This window comes from Harpia harpyja, chromosome 16 (assembly GCF_026419915.1).
Source record: "Harpia harpyja isolate bHarHar1 chromosome 16, bHarHar1 primary haplotype, whole genome shotgun sequence".
Classification (NCBI taxonomy): domain Eukaryota; kingdom Metazoa; phylum Chordata; class Aves; order Accipitriformes; family Accipitridae; genus Harpia; species Harpia harpyja.
Window position 1 is genome coordinate 15,018,444 of NC_068955.1, and position 17,882 is coordinate 15,036,325.

The 17,882-nt window shown below is 40.9% G+C and overlaps 1 protein-coding gene across 14 annotated transcripts in view; it reads left to right on the top strand.

Annotated features, from left to right (window-relative positions):
- The window catches only part of BRSK2 (BR serine/threonine kinase 2), a 324,688-nt gene that overhangs the window by 269,633 nt on the left and 37,173 nt on the right, over positions 1–17,882 (top strand). For 7 of the 14 annotated variants that reach the window (XM_052811057.1, XM_052811059.1, XM_052811064.1 and 4 more), the window contains exons 10-14: positions 182–346; positions 1,085–1,182; positions 6,322–6,472; positions 10,343–10,408; positions 14,378–14,401. In XM_052811057.1, coding sequence (XP_052667017.1) covers positions 182–346; positions 1,085–1,182; positions 6,322–6,472; positions 10,343–10,408; positions 14,378–14,401 — 504 coding nt within the window. The remainder of the gene's footprint in view (positions 1–181; positions 347–1,084; positions 1,183–6,321; positions 6,473–10,342; positions 10,409–14,377; positions 14,402–17,882) is intronic. The other 7 variants (XM_052811061.1, XM_052811063.1, XM_052811068.1 and 4 more) reach the window with 2 other exon arrangements.

The window sequence follows — 17,882 nt, forward strand, 5'->3', positions numbered from 1 at the left end:
TTCCTCTGAAAAGAATATCTGTCTGGTTGGGAGCTCTGGTCTCTCAGTGGGAATTTAACAAGCTATTTCCATCTGTTGCTGCAGGCTGTGTTTCAGAGTATGGGTTCATTTGTGATTCATGTTTCTTTTCTCTCCTTCTTTCTCTGCCCCCTTTCTCTCTCTCGTCTTCTTTCCTCTGCAGAGGGGGTAAGAATGAGCCAGAACCAGAGCAACCAATCCCTCGAAAGGTGCAGATTCGTTCTCTCCCTTCCTTGGAGGATATTGATCCAGACGTGTTAGATAGCATGCACTCGTTAGGCTGCTTCCGTGACCGAAATAAACTCTTACAGGACTTGTTGTCGGAAGAGTAAGCACTTGCTCAGTCTTCGTATGAGTTGGGTGTCCATGGGCTGGGATGCTTATGAACCTGGGGAGAGGTAGAGAGTGCTTTAACTAATGTCTCTCGCTGTGAGGGACCAGTAGCAACTTCTCACCCTCTGGCTGCTCATTCGCTAGTGAAGTGTTGGGAGCAAGCACTGAGCCTTTCTTGCACCATGTGTCAGAAGCTCACAGCCTGACCAGCAATGGAGGCATGGTGCTCTCTCTTCCCTTGCTGCCAGCCAAGGTCACTTCATGCAAAGATGGGCCGTGCAGTCCGGATGGGGATCATATCATTGCTGTTATTTGTGTTGGATAAGTCTTTGTTGGCAATTTTTTGTTTATTTCCAGCTTACGCCCGAAAGCTGATGTATTTCCTGAGGTGTTAAGAGGGACACATAGTGGAAAGAGCACTTAGAGGCTCAGGAGACCTGTCTTGCTGCCACTCTTGATTTGAACTTCCTGTGGACACATTACCTCGTCTGTCCTGTGCCTCTGTTCTGTGTGTGTAACATGGGAATCCTATTTCCCGTTCTCACTAGCTGCTTGTTGGAGACAGCAAGGTTCTCAAAAGCTTTGTGGGTTATGTATCTAGCTGGCAGATACATGACCATTTCCAGCTTACTTAGAATAACTATAGCTGTTCGTTTGATGAGAAGGGTTTATCTACATGTTGATGGTTTTTTCTCTTCAAATTTAAAGGGTTTTTTTCTTTTTTTTTTTCCAGAGAAAACCAAGAGAAAATGATTTATTTTCTTCTGCTTGACCGGAAGGAGAGGTATCCTAGTCATGAAGATGAGGATCTTCCCCCTAGAAATGAAATAGGTACTACAGATATGACCTCTGTCACCGTGAACCCATCTCACCTAGTTCCTCTTCGCCTTTTTTTTTTTTTAAATACATACCCTAACATCACTTCCCTACCACCCAAACCCTTCCCACTGAAATGGTGCACAGCATTTGTGAGAATCCTCAGCCTGAGGCAGGCAGGTCTGTTCTGTGGTTAAACTCAAAGGCTTCATTTTTCAGGACATGTCTGTCTCACAGTGCAGAAACATCCAAGTTGGTCTTGAACCAGATCTTAAAAAATACCATGTGGACCTACAAGCTGGCTCTATGCAAGCAGATGAGGTTTAGAAGCAGTATAGTCTAGTGGCAGAATTTTCTAATTACTGATCTACATGCAGTATTGCAGAAATGCTGCTTCTGGACTTGTGCTGCTAAGACTGTGTAGCGTTACATCCCTATGAAGTTATATATGTACACATTCTCTTTTCTGTAGGTAAATATATACATACTGTTGAAATTATGAATAATATCACTTAGCTGTTTATAGTACATACATTGAACTCCCATGTTATTAGACTATCTTAGAAAGATTTTAAAAGCACAATATGCAGTAAGATTATATAGCTTATAAAGCTCTTGTGATACCACTTTATTCCTGAAGAATTGTTCATTAGTATTTTAGGGTACTGCTGATCACCAAGGAATTCACTAATCTAGACAACAGGAAAAATGCTTCCCTAAGGAGCTAACTATATAAGTGACTCTTGCTGTGCAGAGTGACAAAAGTTTAACTAATAAAGGATTAGTCACTTCTGTCAGTGACCTGAAATAGCGTTTTTACATAGTAGTGTTGTGATTTTCAGGGATTGTATTTCAGCACTTTGAAGGCTAGAAACAAAGTGCTTTCACTGAAAAGCCTGGAATCTCCCAAGCCTACAGGGCAGTGGAATATTGAACTCTTAAGTTTGTTGGTACTTTGTTGAATTATTACCTTATCCAAGTTCCAGGCTCCAGGCTCTATAATTTTGTGGTGAAATCTCTTCTGTGGGAGAAGAGATGGAAATTCTTAGTCAACACAGTGATTTTTAAGCTCTTAACCTAGATGGAGCTACAGAGAGCATGTTAGCAGGGATCCTGATGAAGATGGGTAGATGTGCCAACTGCAGGTCCTGTGGTCAAAGCCCCTTGCTCAGTGCAGTTTGTCATCTAGCACTTTACTAATCAGCTTTTGACTTAAACAGATTATTCTGCCATGTAAGGACACCATCATCTTGTTTTAGAATGGCTTTTGTCGTAAGAAAAGAAGCAAGGTGACTCTAGAATCTTCGTATCCAGCATGTAAGTGAATAGGTAGCTATGCCCTAAATACATCATATATCTCTCTTCCACATGCCAAAGTATTTTCGTGGTTTGAACTGAAATATTGTGCTCCACTCTTGTATTTTTCTGTACAAGGAGTGAAAATGTTCCCCAACAGGGAAACACTACTCTGAATGTATCATTGTGCCTCATCAGCATGTTTTAGACTCTTTGAGCATTATTCTTTGAGTGTTTGTAGGTTGTATTTCCTCTTCCACAGGGGGTTCCACCTCCTCTGTTCCCAGCAGTATCTCTGAGAACATGGGGCAAGGTTTAATTAAGAGCAGTCATGCTTCTGATGAATATCTCATCATTAGCCATTAGCAATGGCCTTGCACAAAGAAGAGCAGAGAAAAAGTAACAGATTTAATAATAGCAGCTTGAAGAAACCACATTCATGAGAGTTGTGCATTGCCTGAGCTCTTGCCAAAAAAAAAAAAAAAAGTGCATCTCGGAGTATTTTGCTTTTTCCTTTTTCTTTGCATCTTAGGTCTCAGAAAGGATGGATGCAGATAAAAGTATGGCCAGCTCAGACTAGCACTGTCTTCTGGTGTCCCTTTTGTCTGTTTCAGCTATATGAAACTTTCTCAAAGGGCCAGGGAAGGGTCACCTTCATGATCTTTCAAGTCCAGCTCCATTTTCTTTACCTGAAAGCAGAGAAATGAGAAACTTCTCAGTAAAATGAATGAATGTCAACTAATGTCTCCTTGAGAAAAAGGCTTTTGTGGGGTAGAGTTTCTTAATAAACCAGGGAACAAGAGATTGGGCCAGAATAGCCATATAGGATATAGGTGCCTCATCCAAACTCAGACGCTGAACCTTTACTTCCCACCTTCCAGATGAATGCCTTTATAATTGGATCATTACCTATACAATTCTCTCTTCCGCTGTAAAAATCCTTAGGAATGGCTTCACTTTTCTGATGTGAAATAAAAGGAAAATGAACCCTCAAAACTATCACAGATCCAGACTAAGATTTGATTTTTTTTCCCCATGTGAAATATTTCCAGGGAGTCAAGAAGAGAAGGGCAAACACTGGAGGTTTTCCTATTTTTAATTCCTGTGCTTCTGCAAAATCTTCTACTGCTTTTATATGACACCACTTTAGTCTTTATGGCAGGATGGCTGTGTATTTAACTATTTCTTTAGTATCTTTAGACTTGACAGTGATGACAGACTTGGTGCCCTGTCATTTCTTACTCAGACCCTTTTAAAAAATATGTACAATACTTTCTACCCTCAGCCATGTATAGTGTAGGATTGTAGCCAATTTTAAAGAGGAATCAAATATCTTTATCAGAAGCTCAACCACATTCATACAAGCTTCTGGATGTATCTTCCATCAAACTTTTGTGAATTGCTGTTGTTGAATTTATAGGTGTATTTCACAACCTGCTCTTTTTGCTTAGTCTTTCTCTTTGATAGTTTAAAATAGAAATTGGAAATCAGTATCTTCCAGCATCTTGATTAGCAAGGACTGATACAAAAGAACCGTTTAGCTTGTTAGTGATATCCTTCTCATTAATTTTTCTGTTGATTCCCTCATGGTCGCTCTGGCTACTGTCCTTCTCTCAAGCTTTCTCTTTCTGATGGATGTACAAAACACTTATTCAAGTCCTTAGGTAATTCCTCTTCAGATTTATTCTTCACTGTCTTTTAATGTCCACCTTATATTTGGCCTGTCACTTTTGTGTCACTCAGCTGAATTTCCATTTGCTAAAGTCTTCTGTTTTGAACATGCTTGGATCAAATTGCCTTTTAAAATATCTGTTTATAAAATGTTTTTCTTGCCTTTTTCCATCTTTCTTGTTTATACTCTGTTATTAGCTAACATTGATGCAGTCTGAGCTTACTCATGTCCATTCTTTTGACATTAGCTGCTTTCTTCATCTTCCTTCCTCCTTCTTTTTCTTTTCTTTTAAACTGCACTCTTCCACCTTCCTTTCTAGCATCTGATATCCCTCTGCAAAACTTGTATCAACTCTCTGTTGTTGATACCAAACGTAATTACATTGTCGTTATGTGTGTTACTTGGCTCTAGTTGCACTTCTGATACCAACAGTTGTCCTGTGGGATGAATCGGTTCTCATTCTTTGAACTTGTTTGAAGAAGCAGGAGTTTGAAATGTCTAAAACTTGTCCCAGCTTACTTTTGACCACTTAGAGGTGTGCAGCTGAAGTCACCCAGTATAACTGCCTTTTTAGGTTTATCTCGCTTTGTTTTTCCCTCAACTTTATGCACTATATATTTTTCCTAATCAGGAGGTCATTTCCCCAGCTAGGATTTTCTATTACCTTTTTATTACTGGACATAGTTTGAAATGGAGTGAGATACAACTGCTTCTTTTCTAATTAATTTTTAATAGGAATGTTATTACTGTTAATACAAAGAATACTTGGGTTATACAGTAATGGGGTCAGTTGTTATCACTTGCCCATTTGCATTTGAGCCATCTTTGCTCATGCTCATTGTTTCAAGAATAAGCCCTGCCTTAAAGAGATCTTGTTCTAAAAAACATGACGTGAGAGAGAGAAGAAAAAAGCAAGTAGATGGGAGGTGTGAGGAGGGCAGGATAATAAAAATAATACCATCAGACTAGGCAGTAGAGGTAGACTCGTCAAATGCGGTATTTCTGGTTTTACAAAGAAATCCTGGCAGAGGAAGAAGCCTTATAAGGGGCCTGGGCACTGTGAGCTTCTTTCTAACTGCAGTGGTGAAGGATGCCTTTTTTTACAGGTTGTCACTCTCCACTAAAATTAAAAATTTGTCTATGCATAGAGGCAGGGAACTGAAATAGCCCAACCACAGAAAAGAAAATCTTTCTGTATTTTTTTTCTGCCTTCCTCCTTTTTAGTGTTTTGGTGCCATGAGAGATGTTAGTAATAAAACATCTCAGCAGGTCTGCATTTGGCTCCCTGCTTCACCATGGAGGTGTGTGTGGTTTGGCAAGTCACCTTCTGCAATGCAGTTTGGTATCTAAAGACTCTTTTCAGAGCAATTTAGGTGCTCCTCAGAACCTCAGTAAATGTTTGTCGGCACCTTTAGGAATGAATTGCATTTAAATATCTCATTCTTATACCTCAGTTTTCACTCTGCAAAGTGAAAGTAGCACTTCAATACCTCATAGAAATGTTACACAATAAAAAGTGTAAAGCACTTCAGTTACTATAGCAGTAAAAGCTGTATGATGACCTCTGAGATAAATTTTATTAGCTCTCATTGGAGATTCATCTCAGGTAGACTAGTATGTTTAATTTGTAATGCCGAAGGAGGAAGAATATAAAGCAGCAAGGAAAACCTGAAATGTAATCTTAAAGATGCAAAAAAAGGGTATGTTTTCAGAGGAGAATGCAATTCTGAGTTCAGAGTGTACTCATGTCCCTGTGTCACATTTAATCTAGCTAGCAGGGACATCGAAGGCAAGCTCTAGCAACCTGTGTACCTATACAGGATCCCTAGATGGCTTATATTCTGGCTAACAGCTTGTGCTATAGCCCATGCTGTCATCTTGTTATTACTGTTATCAGCTTTGTAAGGTAATTTCTGCAAGCTATGCTATAGTTGTACCTTTATTTTACAGTGCTGCTACATTCAGGGCAGTGGCAGTGCTCCTTCTCTCTGTAAATGGATTGCAACTTATGTCTTAATGTTTGCAAATTTGGAAGAAGGGAGAGACTGCAAATGTTCATCTCCATCACAAAGATATCTGTCACTGTAGGGGAGGTGTGAGAGTGGGATTGTTGAGAGAGGATTTAACCAACCTGTGTGAGGTAAGTCACAGCCAAATTCAGCTGACAGCATTTTCTTTTCATAAAGATCCCCCCAGGAAGCGTGTGGACTCCCCAATGCTGAACAGGCATGGGAAGCGGCGGCCAGAAAGGAAGTCGATGGAGGTTCTCAGTGTGACAGATGGCGGCTCCCCAGTCCCTGCTCGCAGAGCTATTGAAATGGCACAACATGGACAGAGGTGGGTCTCTTCTTTACCCAGGAGTCCTGTCTGTCTGGGTTTGCTACCCCCTTTTGTGTTACACATACAAAGGAACTGTGGAGCTTTTCTATTCGCACCAGCACTCATTACAACTTCCAAGCACATTTGCAGTATGATCTGGCAGCCAGCAGCGCTTGTGCGCACTGGACCAGAAGTCCTGCCAGGGGCTTAAGGGTTCTGTTTGCTTGCAGCTATTGCTCAGGAAACCACCACATCCTCTGGACAAGACTCATCTCACCTCTTTTTAATTGTCAAGAACATAGGCATTCAGTCTAAGCTTGTGATACAGGCTGTCACTCTAGGCAGTGGGGACAGATGAGGGCTTTGGAAGGTCTCAGATACATATGTCCTCTCTTCCAACAATCTTAGATGGGATAAATTACCCTCTGGTTGTTTCTCTCTGTCTCCATAGCCTACAACAGGAATCTAGATGACTTATCTTGGATTAGGTGCCTAGCTTTTGGGCACCTGAAGTTAAATGAGATGAACCCCGCCCTCCATGTCATCAGAGCAGCTTGAATCTGGAAAGCCCTGCCCAGGCACCTGTAGATGCCTTTAAAATGTGCTGTCAGAGCCAGCATGCATCTGACCCACATAAATTACCACATGCCTGTGAAGTGATGGAATATGTATAATTTTGCCTCTTTTCTATCAAAGAAAGTGTCAGTCTTGTGGAGAAACAGCAGAGGAAAATGATGTCTCCTCAAGGCAGGTTCTGGGAGAGTAAGTGAACTGTGGAAGTTCACTAATGTGAACCATGGAAGTTGCTTCCTCAGTCCTTATGACTAGCCTAAAGGAAGCACGTGCATTTGGATTCACACTTGCATAAATCAATCAATATAAAAGAACACTTCACATATATGTACGATGATGCTGCTGTAACCACTGTTTCAGCTTTATGACATGATTTTTTTGTTCAGCTGTTAAGATCTGCTCAAAAGGAGCCTGCTGTGGCCAGAAACTCCCTTTGCTGACTAAGAACTGGGTGAAGAATGTGAAATAATTTCATGTCCAGAGGCTCCTATAATTGCTGGAAACTTTTGCTGGCAACCGTTACAGTTCTTTCTACAGTGAGGAAAAGGCGGTGGTTTCCAGAATCTGCTAGGACTTATTTCAGACTGCGTATGTGGCCTTGAGATACACTGCCATGAAGGTTTTTCATTGCAGTGTAGGTTGGAAACCTGTCTTGAATGTGGTTTGCTTTGATGTGAGGTCTGGGCAAAGGAAGCATTCAGGACAGGGTGTACTCAGTGTTCCTCATAGGCCTCAAAGTGGTAAGGATGAACACAACACTGACAAACAGTTGCAAGCTCCTTATTCAGCTTGCAGTGTTTAATCTGGTAACTGGTAGATGCATGGGCCGTGAAGCTCCCAGAGCCAGAGGTGAATCACTTTCCCCCACCCCAAGGCTGCCTGTGAGTCGCAGTACTCTGCAGCTATTTACAGTAAGTGTCCAACTGGGCGGAACAAATAGGAGGTGTTAGATTGATCCCGAAGTTTTCTGAGGGCTGAAACCTTTTCTTCCAGCTCTCAGCTTGGACTTTGGATTCAAAAGTCTGAAGAGGCAAAGCTGTGTCTTGCTATCCAAAGTACTTATTCTGCTTTTAAATGTCTCAGTTCTGCACATGAGGAAACAATTGAAGTCAAAAGGTCTGAGATGAGTTCAGAGCAGAGACATATCCAGGCTACTTATCAGTAAAGAAGGGCTTTGGCTTAAGGAGGAGGCGAAACCTGCCAGGCACAAAAGAGATACAGGGCAATGCATACCACAACGCAGGGCTGGACATAAAGGTGTGATTAAGGGTGGAGAAAGGGATGCAATAACACCATGATTGATGATGGGCTTGGTAGTGCTTGTTTTGGAAGGGGTTAAAGGGAAGATGTTATTTTATTCCATGTGTGAGCTTCCATAATTCATACCATCCACATCCACAGATGACAACGGCACATTTTGTGTTGCTGGCAGCACAGTCGTTTATAACGTGAACTGGCTTCATTAACGAACACCACTGCATGGGGATTGTCTGGGGACGATGCATTGCTGATGGGGCACCATCTGTCAGAACAGTCAGTAACAAAATGACAAGTGCCTTCCACCAAGAGTGGGGGATTTTTAATGGCTAGTCACATATTATATTCCATGAAATGACCCACTGACAATGGATTTTACAGCAGTAGGGCTTAGATCCCAGAGGTGGATGCTTTTTTAAGAATGACATTTTTTGGTCTCAGCAGATGACTATTCAGTGCTTTTATCCTACAATACTAGGAATACGGGCAGGGGGCGGGGGGCGGACCATGGAAACAGGTCTCCTGTTTAGACACAGATGACTTGTGTAAACATCCGGAGACACAGAGCCATTGCTTCTTTCTTGAGCTGGCAGAGATACTCTTCTAGCCAGTGGGCAGAACACACCCATGTGTCTTGTGATTTAGTCCTATTGTCCTCTTTCCCAGTAGTAAACAGGTATTTGCTTGCATAAAGGGGATTTATGTTATAACCTCTGGTTTATGTGTCTGTGTGATGAACTGTGCTTTTGGTAACCATGTGGGGACCCTACAAGTGTCTGGTCTTGGCTTGTTTAAGGGCATATCTTTCCACTGAGATTTGAAACTTGACAGCCTTCAACCCTACAGGCTGAGAAAGTATTAAGTAAAAAACATAGTCCTTCAGTGACTTAGTTTTGGATAATGGAGGAGGGGAACTCAGCACAAAGGCTGCTTGTTGAGCTTACAGACTCCTTGAAATGCTTGTACTGATCTCTCCAAGTGTTCTCCATTGGGTCTTCCTATATGGCAAAGTTGTTACGCACAAACATCAGCCACCCTAAAACTGGTGACTGAGTTTTGTCAATTCTTGGTTTTCCCTGCTAGCTGTCAACTAAACGGGTTCATAATTATATCTTAATTGCTTCTGCTGTTGTGGTATCCACACCTCTCAGACTATCTGGTATTTCATTGAAATGTCAAAAGAAAAGAGGTAGGTTCTGAGCTTAGTTTAACACCAGCTAATTTGTCCCATGTGCCAAAATCACACAGACTAGGAAGAATTCCATGGGAGCTAGAATGTCTCAGGGATATGCCAGAAATTTTCAGCAGCTCTGCTGTTAAGAGTCCAAAAACTGTTCTAAAATGGGCTTCATTAACTATTCATTTTCTCCTGGTTATTGAAGTGGATAGCTTGCATGAAAGATCAGCTAACATTAGGGAACAGTGTTCTGTGAAACAGTGAAGCATATTACCAGTGAAATATATTACAGAGAGCTGTCCCTTTAGCAAAGCATAGGGAATTTTGCTTCTAAGCTTCAGGGATTCAGACCCAAGATGATAAAGAACGGCATTTCTCTATACACTGAGTATAGGGAAGAGAGTTGGGAGTAAGTGGTAATGGACCCTACAAATTAGAATACAAAATGGATTACTGTTCCTCTTAAGAGGCTCTATGGTCTGATTTTAACCTTTTCGCAGATTGTGCTTCGTGTTGAGATCTTCTAGAAAAGTCTAAGTAATGAGTGCTTTGCAGTTTGTGCCTTCAGGCATGTTCTGTTTTCCTTGGACAATGTGACAAAGTAGATGGTACCTGGGTTTTCAATTGGATAAAGGAGAGCAGGGTTTACAAGTATGTATGGGGGAAGTCATCTTAGACCTCAGAAGTCAGAGGGAGATAATGAACTTCAGCACTATGTAGACTTGAGCCATAGTTGGAAAATAAAAGAAAGGTTTTTCAGAGCATTGCTTAAAAAGGGGAGGATGGGTTGGGGGGCTGGGTGTCCAGCATTGCTTCAGGTGACTCTCTTTTATAAATGTCCACACTAGTAACTCTGTTTTCTCGCTTTGTTCCTGCCATAGTAAAACAATGTTCAGTAAAAGCCTGGATATCTCTGAAGCCAATCCCAAATTCAACAAAGAAGAAAGGTATAAACACTGACAATATGTTCCCCTCCTCTACCTCACTGCCGAGACCTTAAAGATGCAGTACTTACCTTCTCCGTGTGGGGACATAGCTGTTCTCTCTTTAGAGAGAAACAAAGAGGGTGGGATATTTACAGCCCCACACTACATATATTTTTGTACAGCACCATTCATTTGAGGCTATCCCCAATGCAGCCTGTGACTGTACCAACATTTTCCCCACTAAAATTTCATCCTACTGCTACTTCTGGTTCAGTTCTGCCATGAGTGAGGATGCCCAGCGTAGAAGACATATTTGCTAAGACTGCTTTGGGAAGGATTGGAATATAAAACACTAGGAAAGCCCAGAGTGCTCCACTCCCAGCACTAGAAACAGCAGCACAACTGAGTCAGTGACAGCAGTGGTAGGAAACTTTGGAAATCCTGTCTGACAGAGCAAAATATTAAGTGCCTGTAGGTAAGAGACAAACTCCTTAAGACTACTCTGGCTGCACCAGAGAACACAAGAGGAAAAGATGATCGAAGATACAGGTTTTTGAGGGTGATTCCAATCTAGCAGTTCAAGTGACGCATGGTGAAGAATAACAAAAAGGGTAACTCCCAACTGTGAATAGAGGCACAATGGAAGGCAGGCAAGCCACCAGATTTAGGGAGTTTAAGTGGACTCATGTGGGTCCATGGACAAAAAAAAAAAGTTTAGACTTTTGGGAAGGTTTTGAGTGAACATGTTGCTCCTGGAATTTCAGTCTCAGAGGAAGAGAATTTTTCTCTAATGTTAAAAGCTGGCATCCCATTGGATAATGCTTCATCAAAATGTAGTCCTTACACATTTTGGACAAACACTTAGCTTACCCAAAGGTTAGGAGTGTTCCATATGATCCAAAAAGGGGGAAGCAGTGGGTTCCTTAAAGGAACCTATGGACTTGGCAAGCCATTCTTCTTTCCATTTCCCCATTTAATAGAAACTTTTCTATTTAAAGATAAATGTGGCCTTTAAGCCTCAGGAGACTTGTGGGATGTATGACAGACAGCCCCTGTTTTGGCCTTTTGCAGGCTGAGGCAGTCCTTTGTGGGCAGCATTTCAAGTCTTGAACCTGCCACAATGAAGAATGTCATGCATCTGCAGGAGAGATTGTGCTCACATGGTGTGTAAAGCACCCTCTTTAAGATGCCAAGATAGGAACAAGCATTGGACCCAAACTATTAGAAACCTCTAAGTTTCACAGCCATGAAGTAGTGGTTATACAGTCTTTAGTGGCTGGGCTTTCCTGGGCTGTTACCATAGACAGGGAAATTCCTGTTTCTTTCTCTGATTGCCCCTATTCATAAGTTCTGTTCTTGAACATGTGGCACTTCTTGTATTAAAAGTAGCTCTGAAAGTACTCCGAAGATGAGCTTTTCCACAGTAATTAAAAGTCAGGTCCAGTATGAGAAGTGCAGAAATTTTAGCTGTGACAGGAGAAGGGTCTTTCAGCAGATGTTCCCAGCACCATTTGTTGTCCCTCTGTCCTTCTCTAGCAGCTGCTACTGCAGAGGAAATGACCCTTCAGTAACTGCTGGGGGAAAATCTTAAATACACATGCGCATTTTGTGTTCCCTCTCAAAGGTGATATTTTTCAGAGCATAGGAGGAGAAGGTTAGAGCACTGCACGAAGATCACCCAGGGTCCTTCTCATTGAAGGACCAGGCTGATTTTTGGAGGATCACATTCACTGTGGTCTTACCTCCCTCCCACTTCTAAGAGTTAGGATGAAGGACCTCAGTGATGGGAAAGCGAGAGGACCTGGATTCTGGATCTGCGCAGAGCCACATGAAAGGAAGGGATAGGCAGCAAAGAGAACCCCAGCAAAATGGGGCCAGCTAATCATGGTGGCCATTAAATTTTTGGCCAGTGTTTAATTATCCAACTTTATGATGTCTTTTTTAAAGGAATACTGCATCTTTAAGGGTCCCTTCCCTCTAGATGCACATGGTTGTCTTAGTAGCTGAGGCCACTGTCCCTTCCTTTTTCTTTTTCTTTCTTTCTGACTTTCTCTTTCACCCCCTCTTTCAGTGCTTCTCTTCTGTATCTGGGTTGCTGCAGCTCCGTAGTTCACTTGCTTCAGTATTGTAGGGAATGCACATGTCTGCGCTTCTGGGTCTATTGTGTCCTGGGATTGTTCATTTTTTTTAAACCTCATTTCCCTTTTCCTTTTCCCTATTGTCAATTTGCTTTCCATTCTCTTTGTTAACCTCTTCAGTGCCTTCCCTGTTGGGAAAATGACTTGAAAGAAAAATTAATCAACCTTCTTGCACCCATTCTATTTACGTTTTAATATTCTGCATGTGTGAATATGGGTGTATTTTCTGTATAAATATACACACACGTTCCAATATACAATGGGTGTCAATTTGCTCTTCTCAGTTACATCATTGTAGATAGATTTGTACAGGTACAATTGAGGACAGCATTTGTCCCTAAATATATACATATATATGTATTTGTATATATATGAATTAGATCTTACCCAAATTTGCACTCCAGGCCAAAATATAAATGGAGTGTCACTCAAACACATGAAAAAGAACTTACTGTAATGCTTCTTTCCACTTCTCTATCAATGTGTAGCGCAACAACTTTTCATTTCTCTTCTAACTATGTTTTAATTTTAACTTTTCTCAAAACTGCCTTGCATTGCCCAGCCCAGCATTTGCAATGTTGATGTAACTGGAAGCATGGCTTGTTGCACTGATCAGTAAACTGTGAAATCTACTGGGCATATATTAAATTTGGCATTTCTGTTGGTGACCGTCTTGTGGAGAATGGATTTTCCTCACCCAGCCAGAGGTAGCTCTAGCAGCTTGGGAGCCTGTTATTGAAAATGGAGAGAATGAGAGAGAAAAAGACAGAGAGGAAAAAAAGCACTGCATCTGACTTGAAAATAATTTGGCTTAATAACACCAGATTTTTTTTTATTTCTAATCTAATCTTCGTTAATGTGAAAAGATGGTGACACTTTCCTGCGTTTGCTTACCTGCACCCCTGAAAACTTAATAACCTGACTATTCTTCTTGATTTTGAATGCTTTGGTTAATAGTGAAAAATTAAGAATACTGAATTTTTTGACTGTCGCTAGGTTTCAAAGTCAACATGCCAGAGATTCATTCTGCTTTTAGAGCTGCTGTTTCAGAGTCTTTTCAGCACAGCATTGATTTATTCTCCATTCACATTTGAAAGGTTTTCTTTGCAACCTTTAAGACCCAGAGACTGAATTTATTTTAAATGAAAAATGAGATCTTGGAGCACAAGATGGCATCCACAGAGATAAGTACCAGGTTGCTGAGCTGGTATGTTCTAGCTGATCTGAATTCCTGACTATAAGACCATCATGACTAATAAGCCAGTATCAAAGCAGATTCACAGCTTGAGCTACAATCTTGTACCCTGGGCTCCCAAGCTGGCTCAGAAATGCATGCTTTAATAACCAATATGTTTCACAGTTCATTCATGGCAAAAAAAGTACTTCTTACCAGGCCAGCTTGGGGGACAGAGGGACACTACACTGAGCAAACTGGGGACAAAAAGAACAATTTCCTTGATAATAGACTGATATAACTGTGCCTTATGTAAGAGGCAGAAAAGAAACGCAGCATGAAGTATGAACCCCATTGCTCTGCTGACTGCTTTAATTGGGATTTGGCTGGGAACTTTTTTTTTTACAGCCTTAGTATGTCCCTCTCCATATACCCCAGTGCCAAAATTGGATGTGTCTGCAATATTGTGAGCAGAACAAAAGTTAATTTCTGGTGAATGGAACTGTCCCCCTAGTGTTCCTGGTCTCTGAAGACATAGGCACCGGTGGCAATAATTATGACCGTTCAGTTCTCCGAACAGTATTTCACTCTGCTTTTCCTACTCTTCTCTCCACCTGCCTCCACATCCCTCTCTCTTTCCTTCTCTCTCTCCCTCTCTCTTCATTTTCCCTTTCCGAGGATGGCGAGTGCTGATCCATTGGGGTAAGCTCTAGTTTTGGATTATTCCTGTTGCGGGACCTGTTGTATCTTGTAGAGAAACTTTTCATTTGCACTTTACAAATACAATACACGCTGATACACTTCAGTGAGTGAGGCTTTACAGCAGGGAGAGAGAGAGAGAGAGATGTGGGAAGAAGCATTTTTGGTGCTTTGTGTGTGTTTGTGTGCTTTTATGTTGGAGTCACACTCCATATAATTTACTTTGGGGTTCTTTTTTGTTCTTGTTTGTCTCTATGTTTCAATGTCTGTGGGCACAGAGAACTATCCTCAGACACTGTGCAGGTACCAGGACACCTTCTGAGAATGAACCCCCCTTCTCCATTAGTGCTTTTTGTATCTGTTTGGTACCCTCCAGTTAATTTTGATCCTAATTTATCCTTTTTTCTTCTTTTTTTTAAGATGAAGCTGAATCCCATCCGTGTTATTAAAAAAATGCTGGGTATTCCCTCTCTTTTTAGTATATGTTTTCTTAAGAAGTGAACAGATGGCCCTAGAGACAGATATATCTTCAAAGCTCTTTATTTTCAATGAAGAGGATATAGGTACAACTAAGAATGCAAATTAAAGTTCCATTTATAAATACTTAACAGAAGGAAAATATTTTATTAATAAATGATTTAATAAAAACATTGTAATAGATCATGACAGACTACAGCAAAAGCTTATTGAGAGGTTACATATTGAGAAAGCTAATTAGCACCAGTAACATTTACTTCTCATGTTTGTAGCATGCTTTACTATTTATTAATTCTTTCTAAACTGTTTATAAATGGAACTTTAGTATAATTGGCCAATTAAGGAAGGTGGTGCTGTTCAACATCACCGTCTGTGTGCGCTGAAAGGAAGAAGAGGTGTGTTACCAACACCTGAGGTCCTTTCTCTGTACTCTTTGTAAGGCTTCATCTTACAAGCGGTTATTACCATGAGTAGACCTTGTGACTTAAGCATAAGCATTCCCAGTAAGAGCTGTTATAGTTAGTATTATTTGCACGGTTGGGACTGTAAGACAGTGGAGCATCACAGGTGTTCTATTCATATTCCCTCAATCAGGGAGCAAGGAAGCACAGTTTGTATCTTTTGGATACCCAAGAGTAATAGTGATGAAATGTTGTAACACACAATGCCTGACTGCTCACCTATTGCACATTAATTCAGGTCATTTTCAGGGGTCTCTTACCCTGAAATACAGTTTAGAATTTTTTGGTTTTATTTGAGTGAGCAAGCAAAGAGGAGTATCAAATTCCACCCAATTTATGCTTGAAGTAAATAAGAGGTTGGCTGGATATTTTGGGAATGACTTTCAAAACTACACGTAGAATCAAACCAATTCAAAATTTCTAAGGCATTTCACCCAGGGACACAAGTCTGATGCATTACTGCACGCTGCATGCATGCTGCAGGCTCCCCTTCTTGGAAGCATGGCTCCGGCTTGACCAGCTAAGAGGCTGTATTCAGCATCCTGGTAAAACTGTGCTATGAAAGCAAGTTCTACTGGGACTACAACAAGGTACCAAACTCCCCTCTGATTGTAAGAAAAATTTCTGTGAGGTGGTTATTCAAAGAAGAAACAAATGCTGAATCTGGGCCAAATGTTTAATGCTGGCTATGAAGCCTTTACACTCTGCTGGTGTGTACTAGCAGATGCACTGTTTAAAGCACTTGAAAATTAATCTGAGTGAAGGGCTATATAGAGGTTCTCTATACATGTGCTATATGTGTAGTACAGTTACCAGGTCAGCTGCACTTTTCCTCCTTCTATTTCTCTCTGCCTACACTTCAGCAGTGTGAGGCTTTAGCCCTTCACCTCTTACAGCTCTCAAGAAATTCTGCAATTCGCTGAAACCAGCTGGAAACTGGATTCCAGCTCTTCAATTTCACCAGTAAGAGATCACTGGTCTAACATGAATTGGGCCTCGCATGGCTTCCCCTTTGACAGCAGCTGGCTAAAATGAGTAAAAAATTACTTTAAAACACAGGACCTTTTAACTTTGATACTGTGAAGTATCAAATAGACTGAATAAGGTATAAAATCATCACATCTACAAACTATGGCCCACACATGCACATTTCGTTTCAGTCCTTGGCCTCTCTCTTTCATAGCTCAGACATATCCAGATTATTGTCAGTCTATGAGATGGGAGGAATAACCTGGAATAGTCTCAGTGCCCACCTTAGGTTTAGAGTGCCCTCTACATCTTCCCCATCCTAAACCATAAGGTCTAGCTCCCTTACATTTTTTTTTTAATTCTTCCTTCCAGGCTTGGCAAAACAACTATGTCACTTTGGAAGGGACTAAAGAGTCTCTTCTTGGGTCTTTAAATCTGGCAATTGTGTTTGAGGGAATGCTCTTTATCTGAGCAACTGCATTAACTTTTCTGCTTGTATTTTAACAACTTTTTGTTGGCTTCCATTGAGTTAGTGCCCAAGCATACAGCAATGCAAAACAGAGCAAAATGAGTCACACACAATGTTTGTAGTTTCCTAGATGGTTGCATTTAGTATTAAGTTATTGGAATAATCACAGATTTAATAATTCCAATGACATTTTGTGCCTGTAGAGACTCTTAGGAAGTCAACTCACTAATAGATATTTCCCACTAAATAAACTTAGTTCATAGCCATAGAGATAAGATCATGTCATATTTTTCTCCTCTTTCCATACATACGATCATCCAGGGTCTGCCATAGTAATGTGCTGCCTGTAGGGCCTCATACTTTCATTTTCTGGTGAGAGGGATAAAAATTTAAATTCACTCTGTTCTTTCATTACAGCATTTCAGCATAATGCAACATTTTCATTACTTTCTTTTGGCTCTGTCCCAGTTCTGTCCACCTGACTCTGAGATACAGGAGCAGTGCGTGTGGGGTTTTTTTAAAAAACTGAATTATAGCATTTCCCAGCTAAGATGATCTTGATGGGAGGGACAAATCTGTCATTTTTGCTTGTTAGCATTTTTGGACTGGAGTATAGAACCTGCCACTGTACTGAGTTTTTATAGCCAGCTTAGGAACTATGTCCCATTTGTAAAGGTAAATTATGAGAGATTTGTTAAATTGAAGAAGATGCAAGGAAGATTTCCTCAGCCTGGGTGTTATATCCCATACCAGCACTCTCTGGTAAAGGGGAAAAGTTTTGAAAATGTACAGCTCTCTTTTCACCCTAGCACTTAAAATTAACCCAGGATTCTTCAAACTCTTTCCACTGCTCCTATATACAATTTCCAGTGTGGACGAACTAAAACTTGCTATAGGGCCTACTTTACTTCTTACGTATTTTGCATGTCAATCAGCAGCAGAAATAAAGCTTGTTCGATACCAATCATGTGGATACTGAATGCATTTCCAGGAGGATTTCACACTAACTCTCTCTTCTGTCCCCTACCTCAGGCTCCTAGGCTGGATGAAAACACAGTACACAACAGCTCTTTTTCAAATATTGCTTCCAATAAGGAACTGGGAGTTG